Source organism: Dipodomys spectabilis, unplaced genomic scaffold (assembly GCF_019054845.1).
Source record: "Dipodomys spectabilis isolate Male_0828 unplaced genomic scaffold, ASM1905484v1 ptg000212l, whole genome shotgun sequence".
Lineage (NCBI taxonomy): Eukaryota > Metazoa > Chordata > Mammalia > Rodentia > Heteromyidae > Dipodomys > Dipodomys spectabilis.
This window is the reverse complement of record NW_024870889.1, coordinates 1,254,708-1,277,759: the sequence shown is the minus strand read 5'-3', so window position 1 is coordinate 1,277,759 and position 23,052 is coordinate 1,254,708. Positions and strand designations below refer to the sequence as shown.

Below are 23,052 nucleotides of genomic sequence, written 5' to 3'. Positions count from 1 at the left end.
GGCTGAGATCTAAGGATCGTGGTTCAAAGCCAGCCCGGGCAGGAAAGTCCGTGACACTCTTATCTCCAATAAACCACTAGAAAACCAGAAGTGGCGCTGTGGTGGTAGAGCGCTTGCCTTGAGCTGAGGAGCGCAGGGAAAGTGTCCAGGCCCAGGACTGACCAAAAGAAAAAAGAAAAAAAATCTGAGGTCCAGAGTGGACCTCAGGAAACATTAGGACCATCTTAATTTCTACAAGTAGAACAAAGGCGTTGTTTCCACTGAGATATAATTTAATTCATATAACATTAACTACTATCTCTTATTAGATAAACCTAAAACAAATGAATTACACCAAATTGGTGAAGATTACTTTGGATTATCCATGTTCCCAGAACGCTGTAACCGGGGCCAAAGGGTGGGCAGCAGCACACACTGGAGACACAGGAGTCAGAGCTAAGCAGCTCACAGACACGCTGGAGACACAGGAGTCAGAGGTAAGCAGGAGGCTGCAGTGTGTAGTCCTCCTCCTACCAAAGGAACTGGCAACATTCTCACTGGGTGCTAGCTAAGTCAAACCAACTGTGACACAAACCACACTTTGGGGTGATTTGTAAACAGATTTTGGTTTCTTCTCCTGAGGTTATACTGCTTATAACTCATTTTTTTCCATCAGAAAGTAAGTTTTTAATATGTATCATTAAGGTCAATTTCAATTAAATGGTTCTCCTTGGACATAAAAATCTGCCAGGGCTTTAAAATTAAACCCCATTTAAAATTTTATGTTCCCTTAGAAAAAGGTACACTTGCTCTTTCTAACAACATAGTGTACAGCACCTTAGTCCTTAGGCATTTCCCAACTCTACAGGCAGAAAAAGAATCAACAACTGTCAGTTAAAAAAAAAAAATCAGTTTGGCAGAGCATCTGTAATCCTACTCAGAAGGCTGAGATCTGAGGATCATAACTCAAAGCCGGTCCAGGTAGAAAGCCTATGAGATTCATATCTCAATTAAGTACCCTCCACAAAAAAAAGAGCAGAAGTAGAGCTGTGGCTCAAGTGGCAGAGTACTAGCCTTGAGCAAATAAGCTCAGGGACAGTACCCAGGCCCTGAGTTCAAACCCCAGAACCTGCACCAAATAAATGAATGAGCCAACTAATTTGGAGACAAGCCTAATCCTTCATAAACACAATTTCTTAAAGGTAATGACTTAAGGTATGAAATCAATAAAATAACTTTTTTTTTTTTTTTGGGTCCGGTCGTGGGCCTGGGCGCTGTCCCTCAGCTCTTCAGCTCAAGGCTAGTGCTCTACTACTTGAGCCACAGCGCCACTTCCGGCTTTTTTCTTTTTGCTTATGTGGTGCTGAGGAATCGAACCCAGGGCCTCGAGCATGCAAGGTAAGTGCTCTACCACTGAGCCACCTTCCCAGCCCTAAAATAACTTTTTTTTGGTCAGTTGTGGGGCTTGAACTCGGGGCCTGGGCACTGTCCTTGCGCTCTTTAGCTCAAGGTAAGTGCACTACCACTTGAGCCACAGTGCCACTTCCAGTTTTCTGATGATTAATTGGAGAGAAGGGTCTCACAGACTTTGCTGCCCAGGCTGGCTTTAAACAACATGATGCTCAGATCTCAGCCTCCCGAGTAGCTAGGATTATAGATATGAGCTACCAGCACCCAGACTAAAACAATTTATTTTAACTGGGAAAGCAATAAAGTTTCCTTTCTGTACCACCAATTTCCTATGTCATTTGAGTTTAACATTACAAATAAAAAACCCAGATTGAGCAGGTTACTGGTGGCTCATGCCTTTATGAGATCTGAGGACTGCAGTTCAAGCCAGTCAAGGCAAGAACATCTGTGAGATTCTCATCTCCAATAAACCACCAGAAAACTGGAAGTGGCATTGTGGCTCAAGTGGTAGAGCAGAGCCCTCATCTTGATCTGAGTGACAGTGCCCAGACATAGAATTCAAGCCCCATGACTGATTAAAAAAAAAAAAAAGGATTGAAATACCAGAGTAATTAGAGTATAGAACTTGAGAGCTAATAACTTGATTATTTACTGCAAATGTCCTTTTTCTAGAGGGAAACTGAGGGGCCAACATCACCCAGTGGGCACAGGTGGTCTCCTGGGGTGCAAATGGCCGTGCTCTGTCCAGCCCACAAGGCTCAGCATCAGGCTTTCTCATTACTGATTCTTCAATAAAACATCATTATTCCTCAGCTATCACTCCTGTAGAAAAACAGGATCCTAATTATGAATAATGAATCAGACATACTAGAACCTTAGCTTGAGCTTTCAACCTGCCCTCACCCATCGCCTTGTCAGATACACATGAACAAATTACTTTTTTTGGTCAGTTGTGAACCTGAGCTCTGGGCCTGGGCGCTGTCCCTCAGATGATCTTCATCACAAGGCTAACACTCTACTACTTGAGCCACAGCACCACTTCCTTTTTTTCAGCTTCTGTAGTGCTGAGGAATCAAACCCAGGGCCTCATGCATGCAAGGCAAGTGCTCTACCACTGAGCCACCTTCCAAACCCACTTTTTTTTTTTTAATTGTTGGTCCTAGGGCTTGAACTCTGGGCCTGGGCGCTGTCCCTCATCCCTTCAGCTCAAGGTGAGTGCTCTACCACTGGAGCCACAGTGCCACTTCTTGTTTTCTGGTGGTTTATTGGAGATAAGAGTCTCACAGGGCTGGGAAGGTGGCTCAGTGGTAGAGTGCTTGCCTTGCATGCATGAGGCCCTGGGTTCGATTCCTCAGCACCACATAAGCAGAAAAAGTCAGAAGTGGCGCTGTGGCTCAAGTGGTAGAGTGCTAGCCTTGAGCTGAAGAGCTGAGGGACAGTGCCCAGGTCCAGAGCTCAGGCCCCATGACTGGCAAAAAAAAAAAAAAAGAGTCTCACAGACTTTCCTGCCTGGGCTGGCTTTGAGCCATGATCCTCAGATCTCAGCCTCCTGAGTAGCTAGGATTACAGGTGTGAGCCACCAATGCCCAGCTAATTAACATGTTAATAGTGTTAAAATAAGTAGTGGAGTTGAACGATTTACTTTTCTTGTACTAACTAACTGGAGTCTCAAGAAGTGAATAAATGCTAAGAAGTAGTACATGGAGGGTTGGATAATTTCTATACCTACAACTTCCAGTGAACATCCTATCAGATGCCCCTACTCCTGGCAGTTCAAGTGCACCTAGCACCAGCTGCCTTACACTACTGCCCTTACCTGAGTTGACACAGCCAACACACCCAACATCAGCAAGAGCTGTGCCCAGGAAAACCCAGAAAAAATCTTACCATGCAAAATAATGACCTTCATTAAAAAAAACTGTTAGGTTCATTAATCAAAATATTAGAATTGCATACATTTTTATTGATATTTAAGTACTTTAAGAATGAAGCCAGGGGCTAGGAAGGTGGCTCAGTGGTAGAACTCTTGCCTTGCATGCCTGAGGCCCTGGGTTCGATTCCTCAGTACCACATAAGCACAAAAAGCCAGAAGTGGCGCTGTGGCTCAAGTGGTAGAGCACTAGCCTTGAGCTGAAGAGCTGATGGACAGCACCCAGGCCTAGAGTTCAGGTTGCACAACTGACCAAAAAAAAAAAAAACACAAAAGAAGAGTTGTTTCAGATGAGAAGTGTGCCCAGCTGGGGTTGGCCGCAGGTGAATGGGACGCAGCCCTGGGGAGCTGGATGACTAGCCACCCACATGGGTGTGCATCTGCTCTGGCTGGCCAAACATGGGAGACAGAAGGTTAATCTCATTGGTGTCTAACAGCTTCAAGACCTTGGGGTGAGCCATGAGTCAGTGGCTCACGCCTGTCATCCTAGCTACTCAGGAGGCTGAGATCTGAAGATCATGGTACAAAGCCAGCCTGAGCAGGAAGCCCTTGAGACTCTTATCTCCAATAAACCACCAGAAAACCAGAAGTGGTGCTGTGGCTCAAGTGGCAGAGGGCTAGCCTTGTGTGAAAGAGTGCAGGGACAGTGCACAGGCCCTGAGTTCAAGCCCCACTACTGACTCAAAAAAAAAAAACATACTGGGGCAATGTGGAGAAAATTTCAAAGGACCCCCTAGAGTAGTAAGTTTGAACAAAGAGCTTGTGAAAGAGTTGAGCATAACCTGCCTAGAACAGAGATCTATGTCAACAGCAGTGGCCCGATTGTGACCCTACCTAAGGTAAGCACCCCAGCACCTGACTCAACCAAATCCCTCATTCCTTCCACACCCACAGGGTCTTAAGTGCTAATAGTACTGCTATGGGCTCCAAAGCCAGAGCACCTTGCAGGAGTTACACAGTGTAGACATCAACTCCTCCCACCTCCTTAGTCTACCCAAATCATCAAAGCCAAGATAAAACAAGTTCCAGAGCACTGAATGCAAGCTATGGGAAGTGCATTAACAGGCTTAAATGCTTGACAAAGTAAGGTATTAGCAAGCCAAGGATACCTTGTCTTTAACGATGCTTTCTTGACACGCAGTACATTTTGGAGCAGAGGAGCTAAGGGAAACAAGGAACCAGGTTAGAGCAGCAATTCCACTCCCGGGCTCCCCATACACAATCACCCCCTGCTGGCCAGGCCGGCTGAAGCTCATGGGCATGGAGAATCTAGTTTAAATAAGAAGTCACAGGAGCAAAGTCTCAACTATTTTTAAAGGGCTGCTTTTCCAAAGGAAGCTATACAGCACAGTAGCCTAGTTCAGTCCTATGTGGAAGCTCTGTCTATGTACATGACCATGACGTGTTCTACCAGATGCCACACCAGCTGCTAAGGAGTGCTTCTGATACTCACAGGTACTGGGAGCTCAGGGTGTTCCTGCCTAGTGTACTCTACAGCAACCTGTCTTCACGGTGTATCAGTCTAATGTCTACTGCTCACTCCCAGCCAGCCTCCCTGCCTTGGGCCGCCAGCAGACCTCCCTTATGGCACAGCTGACTAGGGAGAAATCAGGAGCTGAGTCCACGGTACCAGCACTAAGCCTGCCTCACACCTCTCATCCTCAAGTGCACACAGCCAAGAGGATAAGATCACAGCAGGAAGACTGAGGTGGAGGTGCAAGTGGATGATGGAGGAGAAGACAGACTGCCATGATCAGCTGAGGGCTCGAGAAGGCCCAAGTGTGATTAGCCAGTGAGCGGGGTGGCCTCCCAGACCACTGTGCTCTGAGGGTAGCAACCTTGCAAAGTGCATCCCGCAGTGACTCAGCACCCAGCACAATGCCTGACAAATCACGATGAGGAAGATGCTTCCTTAGCCAGTGCTATCTCTGTCAGCACACTTCAGTTAGCCTCTGTGATCGTGGCAGCATCAGGACTCAGCTGGTGAGGGAGGCATGCTCTGTGTGCATGTGCAGTCTGAATTCTGCATAGGTGAGAGACCTGCCTTTCCTCAAGCTGACCATGACCACCCTCCACATGGACTAGCAGAACTCTAACATTTTAACGACTTACTGTCAACTCCCCACAACACCTGGGCCTTCTCAAGCAAGACGCAGTAATACACAGAGGTCACCATGCTTCATGGTCAGCATGGCTGACGCTGCTGGGGGAGAGACTTTTTGGGAGCAGCTTGAGGAAGCAATTCGTGGTATGCGGAGAAAGGGTACACAGAGCCTCAGGAAGGTGTGTGTAGAACCTGAGCCTCCCTAGAGCTTTCTAAGCTAGGCTCTGAGTCTTACATCCTCAGGGATAGAAGCCTACAAGGTTTACTCTTTTCTTTTTTATGCCAGTGGGGCTTGAACTCAAGAGGCTAGATTGTGCTCAAGGCTAACACTCGAACACTTAAGTCACACTTTCATTTGTGGGTTTTTTTGTAATTAACTGGAGATAAGAGTCTCACAGACTTCCCTGCCCAGGCTGGCTTCGAACCATAATCCTCAGATCTCAGCCTCCTGAGATCAGATTATAGACAGAAGCCACCAGCACTCGGCCTAAGGTTTACTTTTTTTTTTTGGTTAGTGGTGGGGCCTGAACTCTGGGCCTGGGTGCTGTCGCTCCGTTCCTTAGCTCAAGGCTACCATATGAGCCACAGCACCACGTCTGCCTTTTTCTGTTTATGTGGTGATGAGGAATTGAACCCAGGACTTCATGCATGCAAGGCAAGCGCTCTACCACTGAGCCACCTTCCCAGCCCAAGGTTTCCTTTTGAGAGCACTAAGTCACCAGTGGGAAGGGAGAGGCCACGGGGCCTGGTCCAGCAACAGAAGGCATGCACGCACCCACCTGAGCAGGGTGGCCATGCAGCTCTCACAGAACCGGTGTCCACACTCAGTCTGCTTGGGGTTGCACAGCACCAGGCGGCACTTCTCACATTTGTACTTGTCCTCCACTGTCTTCACAAACTTCTCCTTGTAGCCTCCCTGGTCCGGGACAAACACAGCCCCGGTGCCACGGTCCGACTGCAGCTTTAGTGGTGGGTTGGGGTGCAGGGCGCCAGCAGAGTCCATCTTTTTACTCGATTCCATTTTTGGAAAATAAAATTCTGCTAGGAGAGAAACAGCAATAAATAAATAGAGTGCCAAGTCAGGCACAGGTAGCACACACCTGTAATCCTAGCTACTCAGGAGACTGAAAGCTGAGGACTGTGGTTCAAAGCCAGCTCAGGCAGGAAAGTCCACGAAACTCTTATTTCCAATTAACCAGCAAAAAGTCGGAAGTGTAGCTGTGGCTCAAGTGGCAGAGTGCTAGCCTTGAGCAAAAGAAGCTCAGGGACCATGCCTAGACCCTAAGTTCAAGCAAACAGGCAAAAATATGAGAGAGAGAGAAAGAGAAAGAGAGAGAGAGAAGGGAGACAGGAGAGAGAGACAGAGAGAGAGAAGAGATGGGAGGGGGGGAGAGAAAGAGGGAGAAGGGAAGGGAAGGAAAGGGAAGGGAAAGGGAGGAGTGGGTAGGAGAGGGGAGGGAAAACGGAGTAGCATCCTGTTATTCCATGCAAAAAAAAAAAAAAAAAGCAAACATAGTTTGCATAGCTTGCTCAGGCAAAAAGTCCCTAAGCAGCAGGCTTTCAGTTTTAACGTAAAAAAACGATCCTATTTCCTACTTCTATGATAGAAGTAGACATGACTGCACAGCTTCCTTACTTCTCCTATTAATGCTACTGCTCAAAATACTTTATAAAAAGTGTAACTAATAAACTGTTTTCAAAGCTGGGTGCTGGTGGCTCAGACCTGTAATCCTAACTACTCAGGAGGCTGAGATATGAGGATTGCGGTTCAAAGGCAGCCTGGGCAGGTAAGTCTATGAAACTCCTCTCCAATTAACCACAGGAAGTGGCACTGTAGCTTAAGTGGTAGAGCTCTTGCCTTGTGCTAAAGAGCTGAGGGACAGCGCCCAGGCCCAGAGTTCAAGCCCCAGAAATGACCAAACACCAAAAAACAAAAAAACAAAAACTTTTCTAAGTTCTGTAAGATATACATACTAGGTGGGTGCTGGTGTGCACGTCTGCAATCCTAACTACTGAGGAGGGTACAATTTAAGGACTGCAGTTCAAAATTAGCCTGGGAAGGAAAATCCAAATAAAGCTACCACAAAAGTGGGAAGTGGAATGATGGCTAAAGTGGCAGATGCTAACTTTGAGCAAAGGAAGCTCAGAGATAGTGCCCACACCCCACAATTCTCTCTCTCTCTCTCTCTCTCTCTCACACACACACACACACACACACACACACACACACAATACTTTGTTCTGTTGTAACTTCAAACATTATACATCATTCGCTGTCTTTTAGCCAAAGCAATATCCATTCTCACTTAATTTTCCTTCTCAGTGAACTTCTTGACCTTCCAGGTGGCCCTGCAGCACGCAGTGCGCATGTGGGGAGCACTATGTGCCTCCAGTTACCACAGCAGTACTTGTAGGCGACACACTCCCAGACAATAGCATCACTCTACTATGGATGTGGTAAAGCCAGGAGAACATGCCCACAGGACCCGGAGTGCCTGTCTCTGCCCACCACCCTTGTACACCAGACCTGATTCACTCTGACTCAGAACTGCACACAGAACTGTGGCCTGCAGGGTGCCATCACAACACGCCATGAGCAGCACAGGGTGGAGGTCTCTGTACAAAGCTGAGACAGGCGCCGAGGTGCCAGGGATGGGGCTGGCGCATGCACAGGCTCAAGTCCTGTACCTGAGGATCTGTTTCTTTGCAAGGATGTCTTCTTGCCACCTCTAAGTTCCACTGATGAGCAAACTGACACTCCTAAAACGAGCCACAAAGATCCCAGCTGGGACAGCGGTCAGCTGAGCTTCGAGGTCAAAAATAAAAATGTGTAAGGTAGATGGGGGCTGGGAAGGTGGCTCAGTGGTAGAGCGCTTGCCTTGCATGCATGAGGCCCTGGGTTCGATTCCTCAGCACCACATAAGCAAAAAGAAAAAAGCCAGAAGTGGTGCTGTGGCTCAAGTGGTAAAGCGCTAGCCTTGAGCTGAAGAGCTGAAGGACAGCGCCCAGGCCCAGAGTTCAGGTCCCATGACCAGACCCAAAAAAAAAAAATGTGTAAGGTAGAAAGCAATGAAGTCAGTTTCCTTAGGAAATATTAGATTTAATTAAAATTATACCTCCATTGATAAATATGCAATAATAACGGACTCATCATTCTTAGTATTTGCCAACAACACTTATCTGAATCGTGTATTAAGTGACTTCAGATGGTGGTATAATGGCTTCTCTTTATTTTTGGATATTATTCAGTAAGTGTGTACTATTTTTTGGGGGGGGGGTCAGTTGTGGGGCTTGAACTCTGGGCCTTGGCACTGTCCCTCAGCTATTCAGCTCAAGGCTAGTGCTCTACCACTTGAGCCACAGCGCCACTTCCAGTTTTCTGGTGGTTCATTGGAGATAAGAGTCTCACGGACTTTCTTGCCCAGGCTGGCTTTGAACCAAGATCCTCAGATCTCAGTCTCCTGAGTAGCTAGGATTACAGGCGTGAGCCACCGGCACCAGGCAAAGTGTGAACTTTTATAATGAAAAATTTCGAATGCTGGACAGAAAGAATCAGGATCAAGCCATACACTGCCAGCTTTTCAGCCCAGGCTCCCTGCCCCTCTTTGATGTGGCCTCTGCTAGTTGGCTCCAGCAAATGGGTGGGCACCCATACCTTCCTGTCTCTGGGCCCAGTCACCTCCACTCTGACACTTGCTTCAGTAAAGAAGAGTATGGTGACCAAATATGGACAGGACTTGATGGCTTCAGGAAGATCCTTTTCTCAGATGCCTGCACCGGCCTCTGCACTATGCAATTTACTTCCTCTCTCTATCTCCTCCATCCTTTTCTCACACCATGCTATCTATTCACTAAAGGGACTTTAGAAGATTCTTTCAAAACTAAACGAGCTGTCTTGCCAGGCACTGTAATCCTAGCAAATCAGGAAGGCTGAGATCTGAGGACAGCAATTTAAAGCTCAAGCAAAAAGGTCCATTTAATTCAAATCTCCATTAAACCACCAAAAAAAAAAAAACTGGAAGTGGAACGATGGTTCAAGTAGTAGAGTGCCAGCTTTGAGCAAAAAAGCTAAGAGACAGCACCAAGGCCCCAAGTTCAAGTCCCAGTACGGCCCCATCTCCCCCAAATATACACTGTGTTCCTGTTCAATCTATTTTTGTTATTTAACAAGAATATGGAGGCTGGGGGTGTGACTCAAGTGGCAGAATGCTAGAGCAGCAAGGGTGAGGCCCTGAGTTGAAAACCCTAGTACTGTTAAAATTGAGGCGGGCTGGGCGCCACTGGCTCACACCTGTAATTGTAGCTACTCAGGAGGCTGAGATCTGAGGATCACAGTTTAAAGCTAGCTACGGCAGGAAAGTCCATGAGACTCTTATCTCCAATAAACCACCAGAAAACCGGAAGTGGCACTGTGGCTCAAGCGGTAGAGCGCTCGTCTTGAGCTGAAAAGCTGAGGGTCAGTGCCCAGGCCCAGAGTTCAAGCCCCATGACTGACCCCCCCCAACCCCCGCCCTGCCAAAATAAAACTGAGGTGGGAGAATTCTGTCTATTCACTGTCTCTCAGACCTGCAGGTCTCACCCTTCTTTCTACAGTACGACACATGAAGCTGTCAGCCAGTGCCAAGGTCTCTCGCACACCCCCAGATGGCCCAGGGGAGACCCCAGGTGCCTGGGCATGGACTGGGTGCAGCACTGGCTTCTTCTACCCGGAGCCTGGTTCGGAATCCAAAAGAACTGTTTGCTTCATGGCTATTGTATCTGAAAATGACCTCCAGCAGCAGCATCCGGCAGATTAATGAAACATGGATTTTCAAGATAACCTCAACAGGTCAGTAACTTCTTCCAACCCTGCCCTTTGGAATGTGGTTCATGAAGATGGCAGCTGAGTGCTGTCAGACAGAAGGGCCAGCCAGGAGCCCCCTGCCTGCCACCCCCTTCCCTGTGTCCCTGCCCATGCCCTAGCCCACCCTGCAAGCCTCACCTCTGGGGTACGTCCCCTCCTCCGGGCTCCATCCGGCATGTCTAGCCTTGAGGACGGCACACTAGGTGTCTCTCCGTTTTTGCAGAACATAGGTAAGCTTTTGAGGACTCAAATTCCCATCTGTTTTGCTGACTAACAAAGCCCAGGTACATAGACTAGAAGCTGCCAAGAACTCAGTGCTTACTATGTATTTGCTGAGTTAATGAACAGGTGGGAAGGCAAGATCCTAGCTAGTCAGCCCAAATTCTTTCTTGACAAACTCACTCCTCCTGGAACAGAAGACTAATTTTTGGAGCTGATCTTATAGCTTTATGCCCTGAAGAGTCCTGCCAGGATTAGAAGCTGCTTACCACAACCATTTCATATTTTACTCTACAGTGCCCACAAGGCTATGTGCTCAATAAAGAGTAGGTGATGAGAAACACTGGCCCTTGGAAGGTGAGTTCACGTTTCCTCATTTTCATTGTTATTATGAAGGTGATGTACAGAGGATGACAGTTACGTAAGTCAGGTAATACGTGTGTTTCCTTAGGGGCCGTGTCACCCCTTCCCTCGCTCTCCCCCAAGTGGTACAGCTCATTTTCAACACAATGTTTAACGAACACCACTGCAGCATTTGTTCACCATTTGTCCCTCCGTCTGAGCCCCTGTGAGTTCACACTTCTAGTCTGAAAGGGCAAGGACCAGGCTAGTGTGATGTGATGTGTGCTCCTGCTGTAGCAGCATGTCATACTCTATACTCTATATAAGCAAAGGAAGAATACAACCTAAGGTCTTTGTTTCTTAGAATACTGAAGAAAACTGAACAGATGCAAATGATACTCCAAGGGCATCAATGAAAAAAGCCTCATAGCAGCCCTGACCCACATGGCAAAGGAAAGCCCAAAGCCAAGAAAGTAGTTGTAACTCACCCAGAGTACAGAGCTCCCACAAAGACATCCCCGTTGATGGGTCATGAAGGGCTTCTTACAGCCCCCAGCCGGCCCCTAAGCTCAGCTGCTGTCAGGAAAAGTCTTGAGGAAGGAGGAAAGAGGGCTGCTGGGATAGCAACAGCACCAGCTCTCCTCTGCTGAATCTGAACCCAGCCTGAGGGAGACAGCATTAGAATCCACCTCTACACAGTCCCGGGCACCATTAGAAACCATTAGAGCCAGACACACATGGCAAATTGGTACTCGGCAGGCATGGGGACGAAGGGAACAGGGAAGGCAACTGCTAAGAGGTGTGGGGTTTCTTATTGAGAAAGAATATTCTAGAATCACTTAGTGGTGATGGCTATACTAGTTTGTAAAAGACTAAAAACCGCCATCTTGTATACTCTAAATGAGTGAATTTTAAGACATGTTAATTATATTTCAATTTACAATATAAACAAAGATTCTTTTCTCTCTCTCTTTCATTCTTTCTCTTTGTGCTGATCCCTGGGGTTTGAACTCAAGGCCTGGGCACTGTCCCTGAAATATTTTTGCTCAAGGCTAGTACTTTACTACTTAAGCCATAGCTCCATTTTTTTTTTGGGGGGGGGGGAGGGGGTCCGGTCGTGGGGCCTGAACTCTGGGCCTGTGCGCTGTCCCTCAGCTCTTCAGCTCAAGGCTAGCGCTCTACCCCTTGGGCCAAAGTGCCACTTCCAGCTTTTTTCTTTTTGCTTATGTGGTTCTGAGGAATCGAACCCAGGGCCTCAGGCATGCAAGGCAAGCACTTTACCACTGAGCCACCTTCCCAGCCCCATCTCCATTTTTTTTGTTTTGTTTTGTTTTGTTTTGTTTTTTGGTGGATTATTGGAGATAAGAGTGTCAGGGACTTTCCTGTCTAGGCTGGCTTTGAATTGCAATCCTCAGATCTCATCTCCTGAGTTGCTAAGATTACAGGTGTGAGCCACCAGTGCCTGGCTAAGCAAATAATTTTTTTCTGGTCCAGGGCCTGGGCGCTGTCCCTAAGCCTCTTTGTGTCAAGGCTAGTGCTTGGCACTTGAGCCACAGCACCACTTCTAGCTTTTTCTGAGTCTAGTTTTTGTTGGAGATAAGAGTCTCACGGACTTTCCTGCCTAGGTGTACATTCAGTGTGAGACTCCCTGCTGTTACACAGCAGAAGGCTATGTTCCTGGGCTTTCTCCTCAGGTGTTAATGGCTGCACTGCTAGTCATCAGCCAGTCACTGCCTAAATGCCTATTTCTATCACCTCCAGGGGGATTTGACTCTGCCAAGCTCTGCTGTAGAAAATACTGTTTGGAAGAGGGCAGGAGGTAGGTTCTAGACCCTCTCTGATGAAATCTTTCCTTACACTTCAAAAAATAAATTCGACAATACCTGACACAAGCAATTACGTGCCATATTTGTGTTGCATGTGAAGTGGGCACTTCAGGCAGCACCTGTGTGCCTCAGCCCATGCTCTGCTGTTCTCCAAAGGTAAACATCACCTGAACCTCCTGCTTATGATTCTACTAGTGTATTTCTTCTTAAGCAATAGACTTTTTTTTTTTTTTTTTGCCTATTCTGCATTTCAACTATCCTACACATGTGGTCTTCTGCTGTAGCATTATAAACTTGTGTCCACAGCATCATACACTTGCATCCATGTCTACTTATGTTTGCTGCAACATTGATGGCTGTCTCCAGGTTTTGAACAGTTTGTTCTGCACATCCTGACACATTTCTTGGGGTACTTGGACAATTTTTCTAGGGCAAATGGCCTTAGATCAATGTAACTACATTCATTTGGATCAAATCAAGCCAACAGCCTGGTAGCATCAGCTTAGACTGAAGGACTGAGTCCTGCCTTATTCCCCAGGGACAAGCAAAGCACGAAGCTGTGTGCTCACACGCTTATCCACAGGCAGGTCCTTCCAAGTTTGGCCCCCAGGAGACAAAGACCCCATACCCACCTTCCACTGTGGGCCTGGCCAAGGACATCGCCCTTGATCCCAAGGAGACCTCAGCCCATTTTTTATTATCCTCCTTGTAAGCCCTATATAAGCCAGTCCCAAAATACAGTCCCTTGCACAACCACCAAACTCACGGGTGTGTGTGTGTGTGTGTGTGTGTGTGTGTGTGTGTGTGTGTGTGTGTGTGTGTGTGTGTGTGTGTGTGTGTGTGTGTGTGTGTGTGTGTGTGTGTGTGTGTGTGTGTGTGTGTGTGTGTGTGTGTGTGTGTGTGTCTCTGTGTTTTGAAACAGGATCTCATTTAAAACCTGGGCTGACTTTGGACTTAAGATGCTCCTATATTAGCCTCCCAAGTACTAGGATTAGAGTCATCATATCTAGCTCCATTTTGTAAGGGTTAAAAAGGTTTAAAAAAAAATAAAAGAGAAAATAAGATGTGACGAAGAGCACCAGTGCTCCACAAAGCCTAAGGTATGTTCCTCTTGCCCTTTACAGAAAGCGTATGCCAGCCCTACCTCCACTCCATACCTGGGGAGTGCAGAACTGCTGGTGGGCAGGCTGCACAAATGACCAGCTTCATGGGGGAATGCCACAGGGCTCCGCATGGACAGACAGCAACACACATTCCTATCAGTACAGACAGCACTGAACTCCATGTCTTCTGACACTGAGATAGTTCAGGACTCAGTCCCCAAGATGGTTCAAGGCTAGTCCAGGCTGGAAAGTCCATGAGACTCTTTGACTCCAATTAAACACACACACACACACACACACACACACACACACACGCGCGCGCGCGCACCAGAAGTGGCATTGTGTCTCAAGTGGTAGAATGCTAGCCTTGAATAAAAAAAGCTCAGAGACAGTCCTCAGGCCCTGAGTTCAAACCCAGGACCAGCAAAAAAAAAAAAAAACCAAACCAAATCCTCATAACCTTTCTTTAGGTGAGGTTCATTTTCTGGGAAACACAGCGGTTTGTTAAGAAGTGCATCACAGCGGCTGAGAGGACAGATGAGAGGGCAGGAGCCCTCTCCGGAAACCTCAAGCTCAGCCATCTGAAAGCTATCTCTAAAACCAGTTCTTTTGTTTAAATTGAGGCTTCATTGCATCTGCACGGTTATTGAATCACCGCCATCAGTGACTAACCTAACCTCCAGCCTTGTTCTCCTCCCTGAAAAATTAGGGGTAGGGAGGTAAGGCCCAACTCTCTTAATTCTGTACGGGGTTTTCCAGTGACCAGCCTCCACCTGAAGTTGCCAGCCATCAGTCAACTCATTGTCAGCCTAGCTTGGAAATGTCCACCTGTAATATCAGCACTTGGGAGAAGAGTCCATACTCCAGCCAGCCTGGGCTACACAGAGAGCCAATCTCAAAATAAAAACAAAACAAAGCACCCACAACCCTGAACCTTAGTAATAGCCCATCTTACTGCCTAATTTACTTAGCTGTGTTCTATTCTTGAACATTTAGATTTATTTTCCTAACTACAAATAACACAAATAACACTTCTTTTTGTAAAGAAGTTCTGATTCATGTAACAATGTGGATGAACCTTGAAAATATCAGGCTAGGGGCTGGGAAGGTGGCTCAATAGGTTCAATTCCTCAGCACCATATAAGCAGAAAAAGCTGGAAGAGGCACTGCGGCTCAAGTGGTAGAGCACTGGCCTTGAGCTGAAGAGCTGAGGGACAGCGCCCAGGCCCAGAGTTCAGGCCCCACGACCGACCACAAAAAAAAAGAAAACATCAGGCTAAGTAAAATATACCAGATACAAAAGGTCATGTTAATTTTAAGCCAAGTGCCAGTGATGCACGCCTGTAATCCTAGTACTCAGGTGGTTGAAGCAGGAGAATCTTGAGTCCAGCCTGGATGACAGAGACCCCATCTCAAAACAGACCAGAACAAAAGGGCATAGGGTAGGACTCCCTTCCTATAAAAGGTGCAGAATAAATAATGTAGAGAGACAAAGCTGACTGGTGGTTGGCAGTGCTTGAGGTGGGGATAGTGGGGACTTTTTAAAGGGTAAAGGTTTCCTTTTGGGGTGATGAGAATGTTAGAATGAGAGAGGCTGTAGCTGCACCGCACTGTGAATGTACCACGGGCCATTTTGATCCTACCTACTGGGGATGCTCAGTCTGGAAGGCTGAGAGTTCCTTGAGAGTCCTCGGCCCACGGCCGGGTGTGGTAGTACATGGCTGTTAGCCCAGCTACACGGGATGCTTAGATTGGGAGAACCATGGTTCCAAGCCTACCTGGATAAAAAAGCGAGACCCTATTTCAAAAAATAGGGTAAAAAAAAGCCAGAGGTATGGCTCATCAGTAGAGCACCTTCTTAGCACCTGTGAGACAGAGGTCACACTCCAAAAGAATAAAGTAAACTTTAAATAACATAAATTATTACATAAATTTTAATTCATCTAAAAATACTGTTAGAACAAAAAACAAAACAACAACAACAAAAAAAAACTTACTGCCAGGCACTGGTGGCATATAATCCTAGCTACTCAGGAAACAGATCTGAGGATTGCGGTTCAAAGCCAGCCCAGGCAGGAAAAATCGGTGAGACTCTCACCTTCACCAAAAATATAGAAGTGACTTCTGACTCAAGGGTTAGAGTACTAGACTTGATCAAAAAAGCTCAGGTACAGACAGGACCCAGGCCCTGAGTTCAAGTCTCAAAACCAGCACACACACAGAAAAAGAACAAGTACAAGTGCTGCTGAAAATATGGAGAAACTGTAATCTTCACGCATCACATAGTGTGTGAAGTGTCATAGCAGCGCAGATGCTGAGGAACACAGTCTAGCAGGCCCTTCAGTTATACAGTCCCTCATGACCCAGCAATTCTACTTTACATACTTTACCATGGGACCATGAAAGCAACATTCACACAAGAGCCTGTGCACATGCTCCCAAGTAGCCTTATTCAAAACAGCCAAGAAGCTGCTGTCCTGGCCTCATTTGGCTTTTTTTTTTTTTTTTTTTTGGGGGGGGGGGGGGAGTGGGTGTGGTGGGCGGGGTTATGGGGTTTGAACTTGGGTGCTGTCCCTGAGCTTTTTCCGCTCAAGGCCTACCACTTTGAATGACAGCACCACTTCTGGTTTTCTGGTGGTTAATTGGAGATAAGTATAATGAACTTTTCTGCCAGGGCTCAAACCATGATCCTCACATTTCAGTCTCCTGAATACCTAGGATTACAGGCATGAGCCACGGGCACCCAGCCACATCTGATATTCATTTTTTATTTTTTTGGTCTGTTGGGGGGCTTGAACTCTGGGCCTGGATGCTGTCCCTCAGCTCTTCAGCACAAGGTGAGTGCTCTACCGTTTGAGCCACAGTGCCACTTCTGGTTTTCTAGTGGCTTTTGGGAGATAAGAGTCTCATGGACTTTCCTGCCAGGGCTGGCTTTGAACCACAATCCTCAGATCTCAGCCTCCTGAGTAGCTAGGATTACAGGTGTGAGCCACCGGTGCCCAGCACATCTGATATTCTTTTATTCTTTTTTTTTGGGGGGGGGGTGTCCGTTGTGGGGCCTGAACTCAGGGCTTGGGTTCTGTTCCTGATCCTCTTTGTGCTCAAGGCTAGTGATCTACCACTTAAGCCACAGCACTACTTCAAGTTTTTGGGTGATTAATTGGAAATAAGAATCTCACTGAGACTGATACTTTACTGGGGAAAAGAGTCTCGTGGGCTTTATCTAAAGCCCAGGAGGGCTTCAAACTGTGATTCTCAGATCTCAGCCTCCTGAGTAGCTAGGATTACAGGCGTGAGCCACCAGAACTGATTCTGCAGTTTCCTTCAAGCAAAATTGTTTCTCCATTAACTACTATTTGCTTTATTTTTAGGTATGAATTTATTGTATTTTAAGGTTTTATTTTACTCAATGAAAGACATCTCCAATTTTCTGAGGAAGTATCAGAATTTATTTTCCAGTTAGCTGCTCTAGAAGCCCTGGCTATTCACACAAAGCACCCAGCTCTGTAATGGTGTAGTCATGCTGCCTACTTCTGTGATTTAAGTTGGGCCTCACTTTAATTCCAGCACTGAGAAACTGGAAACAAAAGTACATTTGCTGACAGAAGGATGTTCTTAGAACTGGAAAGCCCGGGGAAAACCAAAAAAGGGAAACATAGATAAAGAAAATGGCTCTCACCAGCAGGAAAAGACAAAACATCACACAGAAGGAAAACAAGCTCCACATCAAGCCCAGCAGAGAAATGAGAAGTGTCATGCAAGTGATGTCAATACTAAAGCGGCAGAAGTTAATCCAGAAACACGCAGGAGTGTCTGATGATAAAGACATCTTCTGGAACCCATCTTTATGCAAACATTTCAACACAATCACCCCCTTCATGATTCCTATGCCAAACGTTCCACTGTGGGACAGGGCCCTGGCCAACATGAGGATGGGGGGCGGGGGGGTGGAGAGGAAGAGAGGAAACTAGACAACTCCAAGGGAGTGAGGGAGAGAAACAACAATCAAACCACACAGGCCAACAACTGGAAAAGAGCTTGATTTACCACAGGATAAAGCCTGGTCTTACAATCTCTAAGAAAACAAGAATCATGAGGCCCTGCACTGTAGAAAAGTGTGTGTTTGTGGATTTTAAATTCTGAACACTTGCTTGGCCCTTACGGTGTGCAGATCTGTGCCTCTCCTGGCCGTGGCCAGAGTCTTGCCAAGTGCAAGGGTATTGCGGCCCTGACAGCCGTCCATCCAAAAGGCCTGGACAGCAGGAAATGAGAGTTGTTTAGAGAAACAGGCCATTTCAGTCTTGGGCAGAAAAGGTACAGGAATATGGAACATCAAGCTGACAGGGACATAAAGGAAACAGGAAACTCAAGCAGTCGGCTGGCTTGAAGCAGCACAAGTTGAACATTAAGATTAACTGGGATGAACTGTAACATACGCTGCAATCCAATTTAATGATAGTCAACACCCTCACTGGCCATTCTGGAGTAGCACAGTTCCATTTGGTTGATAATTGACACAAATGAAGAATCAGGTACTTATGTATCCTGTACTTTCTGTTTGAATTGTCCCTTAGAGGTAACCAAATATCCAGTGAAGTAAAAACTGGGTAATAATAATAATAATGATAAGGAAAAGTGACAAAATAGAACACCATTTTGTGCCCTCTAATGACCATGAGTCCAGACACTGAGCACTAGGAGCAGACTTGGAGCCTCCTGAGGAAGACATGGGCCAGTGCTCCAGGAGCCTGTCCTGAGGGCTCTGGGTCCACCCACCTGCCACAGGAAATACCCAGGCAGAGCACATGCTCAGGGCAAACCACCAAAGTTAGAGTGGGAAATCTCTGACTAAAGGATAAACAGCCTGGACATTCCAAGAAACAAACTCAAAGACAAAAAGGGTAGGAAGGAGGACTGTAATGACTAAGAAATTCTAGGGAATCAGCATCCAACTGTGTAGACCCGGCCTCTAAGCAACAACAGGAACAAAAATGGGACTGTGCTTGGGAAAACTGGTACTATGATGATACTGCAATTATAAATAAAAAATTTCAACTTATCAAAAATATCTCAAGGCTGAGCTGGGAAGGTGGCTCAGTGGTAGAGCGCTTGCCTTGCATGCCTGAGGCCCTGGGTTCGATTCCTCAGCACCACATAAGCAAAAAGAAAAAAGCCGGAAGTGGCGCTGTGGCTCAAGTGATAGAGCACTAGCCTTGAGCTGAAGAGCTGAGGGACAGCGCCCAGGCCCAGAGTTCAGGCCCCACAACTGGACCAAAAAAAAAAAAATCTCAAGGCTGGGTGCCATTGGCTCACACTTATAATCCTAGTTACTCAGGAGGCTGAGATCTGAGAATTGCAGTTCGAAGCCAGTCCTGGCAGGAAAAGCTGTGAAACTTTTCTTCTCCCTTTTGTTGGTCATCTGGCTTGAACTCTGGGCCTGGGCACTGTCCCTGAGCACTTTTGCTCAAAGCTAGCACTCTACCACTTTGAGCCACAGCACCACTTCCCATTTTCTGGTGGTTAACTGGAGATATTAGCCTCAAGGACCTTCCTGCCAGGCTGGTTTTGAACTACCATCCTCAGATTTCAGTCTCCTTGAGTAGCTAGGATTACAGGCGTGAGCCACCAGCAACCGGCCTCTTATCTCCAATAAACCATGAGAAAACCAGAAGTGGCACTGTGGCTCAAAGTGGTAGAATGCTAGCCTTGAGCTAAAGAGCTCAGAGACAGTGCCCAGGCCCTGAGGTTCAAGTCCCATGACTGGGAGGTTAAAAAAAAAAAAAAGCTGAAGATGCATTGTACTCAAATTGACTTGAACTAAAACTCCTTTGTACAACTATTTAAAGGTAACAGAAAATAAATTTAATAAAAAAGTAGCTATCTATGAAATGCCACTTTTGATGCAAATATTTCATAATTCTTTAATATTTATCTTAATGTTCTACATATGAAGGCTTCTAATTTCAAGTAAAAATGCCACCTAATCACAGTAGAGCTTAAAACACAAAATATTTTGTTCCCTTTCAAATTCTTATAGAATGACGATTAACAAGCCAACAGTTCACAAATCAAAAAAGCACCCTTCTTCAGAGGGGATTGGGTCTCTGAGACAGTATATAAAGCATTACTCTAATGTCCGAACTCACTAAGTCATTCCTGTATCATAGGGGTCCTGTCTGCTATTCTTAAAACTTAATGTAGGGTTAAAGTAGTTAAGAAGTAAGGTCAGATACAACCCAAAACACAGTGCCACAACTGCAGAAGATTCTCAAAACATCTGCTGAAGAAGGAAATTGCTAAAACCAAAAAATGAGTATAAGGTATCTGGAATTAGATTATTTTTATACAAAGCACACAATAAAAAATGAGCTGAAGAATGGAACCTATGTAGCATTACCTGTGTGTCATAGGCTCCACGGAGATCTAGGGAAGAGTGATCAAGGAGGAACTGAGTCTCCACAAGCAAGAAGCACAGCTGTGGAATCTTGCCCCTCTTCAACTGGAGTGGTGTCCCTTACCTGGAAAATAAGAGTAGTTCTTGGTCATCTCTTAGATGAATAAGTTTTTTTTTCAGTAAAACTAAAAATTTAAAAAACAGATTTTCAAAAGTATACATTTCTATAAAGTAATGTTTTCAACCACTCTATATGCACACATATTGTATGTTTTCTACATTCTTTTTTCTTTATTTTGTGCTGGTAGTAGGGCTTGAAGTGACAGGGCCTACACATTGTCACTTACCTTTTTTGCCAAGGATGGTGCTTTGCCAATTGAGCAACACCTCTATTTAACTTTTAGTGATTAATTGGAGAAAACAGTCTCACAGACATGCCTGCTCCAGCAGCTGGCTTTGAACTCCATCCTCAGATCTTAGCCTCCTGAGTAGCAAAGATTATAGGTGCCAGCCATTAGTGCCCAGCTTTTCCTTTTTTTTTGTGGTCAGTCATGGGGCTTGAACTCTGGGCTTGGGCGCTGTCCCTCAGCTCTTCAGATCAAGGCTAGTGCTCTACCACTTGAGCCACAGCGCCACTTCTGGCTTTTTTCTTTTTGCATATGTGGTGCTGAGAAAAACATAGCAATTACAGCATCATTATGCTGTTATAGAGCAGTTACCACCCAGGCTGGGCCACAGGGTATTCTAGAAAGGCTGTGTGCCTCTCTCACCTAACCCTTTTACCTCTAAAAAACTACTTCTTAAGCTTTCCTCGGTTTTCCTTTGCTTCAGAATTTTCTATCAGTAGAATCATTTGGTATATATTCTTTGTTCCTTTCTGTGTATCCATTGAGCAATATAAGACTTTACATCTGACAATTACTTCTATGGAGATTTAATTTTTTTTGTGGGGGGGTCTAATTGTGGGGCCTGAACTCTGGGCCTGGGCGCTGTCCCTCAACTCTTCAGCTCAAGGCTAGTGCTCTACCACTTGAGCCACAGCGCCACTTCTGGCTTTTTTCTTTTTGCATATGTGGTGCTGAGGAATCGAACCCAGGGCCTCATACATGCAAGGCAAGCGCTCTACCACTGAGCCACCTTCACAGCCCTGCACCCTGATTTTTCACCAGGTGTAACTCCTCATTGGGAGCCCACCAGCTTCTAGAGACTAACGGCAGGCTGAGCCCAGGAAAGCCTGTCACAAGGGCCCTGTCATCACGAGTTCCCTGGCCAGAGGTGGCTGCCTTCTGAGACTACAAAACCCAGGTCAGTATGAATGAAAATTCTACCTTCCACATTAGGACATTCTTTCCCAAAGAACCAAAGTCTGAGCTGACGCTGCCACGTGCCACCTGTGAGCAGAGTTTGCTGTAAGTCAGCGCAAATTTGGAGAAAAAGGTAGAAGAGGAAGAACCTTACCAACTGGAGCATCTCCAACCAGCCTGTTGCAAGTTTTCTAGCTGGATTGTCAGCAAATCATTTAAATTTTTTCAGAAAGATACAATGATATATTTAAAATACAATCTTTAATCTTATACTCAAGGAACACTATCTAGATCAATGAAGGTAATATAACATGGACACGTATGCATACACACATTCCCAGTATTCCTTCATTTGCACATCTGTCAACCTAAAAAGAAAATTGGGGGGACTATAATCTCACTAAACAGAGCACACTACCCTGCAACTCACTATGTAGCCCAAGCTGCCCCCAACTCTCAATTTTACTGTCTCAGCCTCCAAGGTCTTGGGGCACTGCCATGCCCAGCTCTTAAGCTAAATGTTTTTAATGGTTATAGGGATAAATTTTTATTTCTTATGTTGCATTTAATAAGTTACATTTTCCCAAGAATTATGTCTATACTTTTCAAATTTGTCAGCATGATGCTATTTCTAGTACCGATGTGATACTTTTTTTTAAAGACTATAAATATCCCTCTAAATATAGCTTTGGCTGTATACTACAAATGCATTGTGTGTGTGTGTGTGTGTGTGTGTGTGCGCGCGCGCACACGCGCGCATGCGTGCGCCAGTCATAGGACTTGAACTTAAGGCCTGGGCACTGTCCTTGAGCTCTTTTGCTCAAGGCTAACACTCTACCACTTTTGAGCCACAGCTCTACTTTTTTATTTTATTTTTTTGATGGTAAATTGAAGAGTCTTACGGACTTTCCTGCATAGGCTGGCTTTGAACCGTGACCCTCAGATCTCAGGCTCTGGAATAGCCACGATTACAGGCTTGAGCCCAGCTTGTTTCTGTGTAGTCCAGACTAGATTCAAACCTCAGACCTTCCTGCTTTAGCCAGTCCAAGTGTTAGGATTATAGGCATGTAACATCATGCCCAGCCCAAAAGTTTTCTTCTTTTTGGCTGGAACCAAGGTTTGAACTCAGGCCTGTGTCTGTTCAGCCTTCTTGTACGGCACTCTGCGAAGTCTGAGCCGCACCGTCAACTCTGCCTTTACTGATTATTTTGGAGATGGCACCCTCACAGCCTCTTCTGCCCAGGCTGGCTTTGAATCACAAGCCTCTAAGTCTGCTTCTTGAGTAATGAGGATTACGGCTGCGAGCTACTGGCACCAGCAATTTTCTTCTTAACTAAAAGGTTTTTTATAGCAATAAATTTAGTGGAAAAACAAAGATAATGAAATTAAAAGTTATAACTTTATGAAAGCAGTGTCTAGAACTCATGGTACTCCATTTAACTGTCAGATGTCCATTGAAATTCACAAAAACGCAACTGCTCCTCAACCTGGCCTTTGAATGTAGGTCTATCCCACATAGTGGCTCCACCTCACCCTGACTGTCTTCATCTGGGTTTACTTTTTTTTTGTCAGTCGTGAGGCTTGAATTCTGGGCCTGG

At 46.0% G+C, this 23,052-nt stretch overlaps 1 protein-coding gene across 2 annotated transcripts in view; it reads right to left on the bottom strand.

The window, feature by feature from the left end:
* Positions 1 to 23,052, bottom strand: part of Traf3 (TNF receptor associated factor 3) — a 120,377-nt gene that overhangs the window by 36,583 nt on the left and 60,742 nt on the right. For both annotated transcript variants that reach the window (XM_042696859.1, XM_042696860.1), the window contains exons 3-5: positions 20,154 to 20,274; positions 6,203 to 6,461; positions 4,429 to 4,480 (exon numbers count right to left, since the gene is read on the bottom strand). In XM_042696859.1, coding sequence (XP_042552793.1) covers positions 4,429 to 4,480; positions 6,203 to 6,444 — 294 coding nt within the window. In that variant the 5' untranslated portion in view covers positions 6,445 to 6,461; positions 20,154 to 20,274. The remainder of the gene's footprint in view (positions 1 to 4,428; positions 4,481 to 6,202; positions 6,462 to 20,153; positions 20,275 to 23,052) is intronic.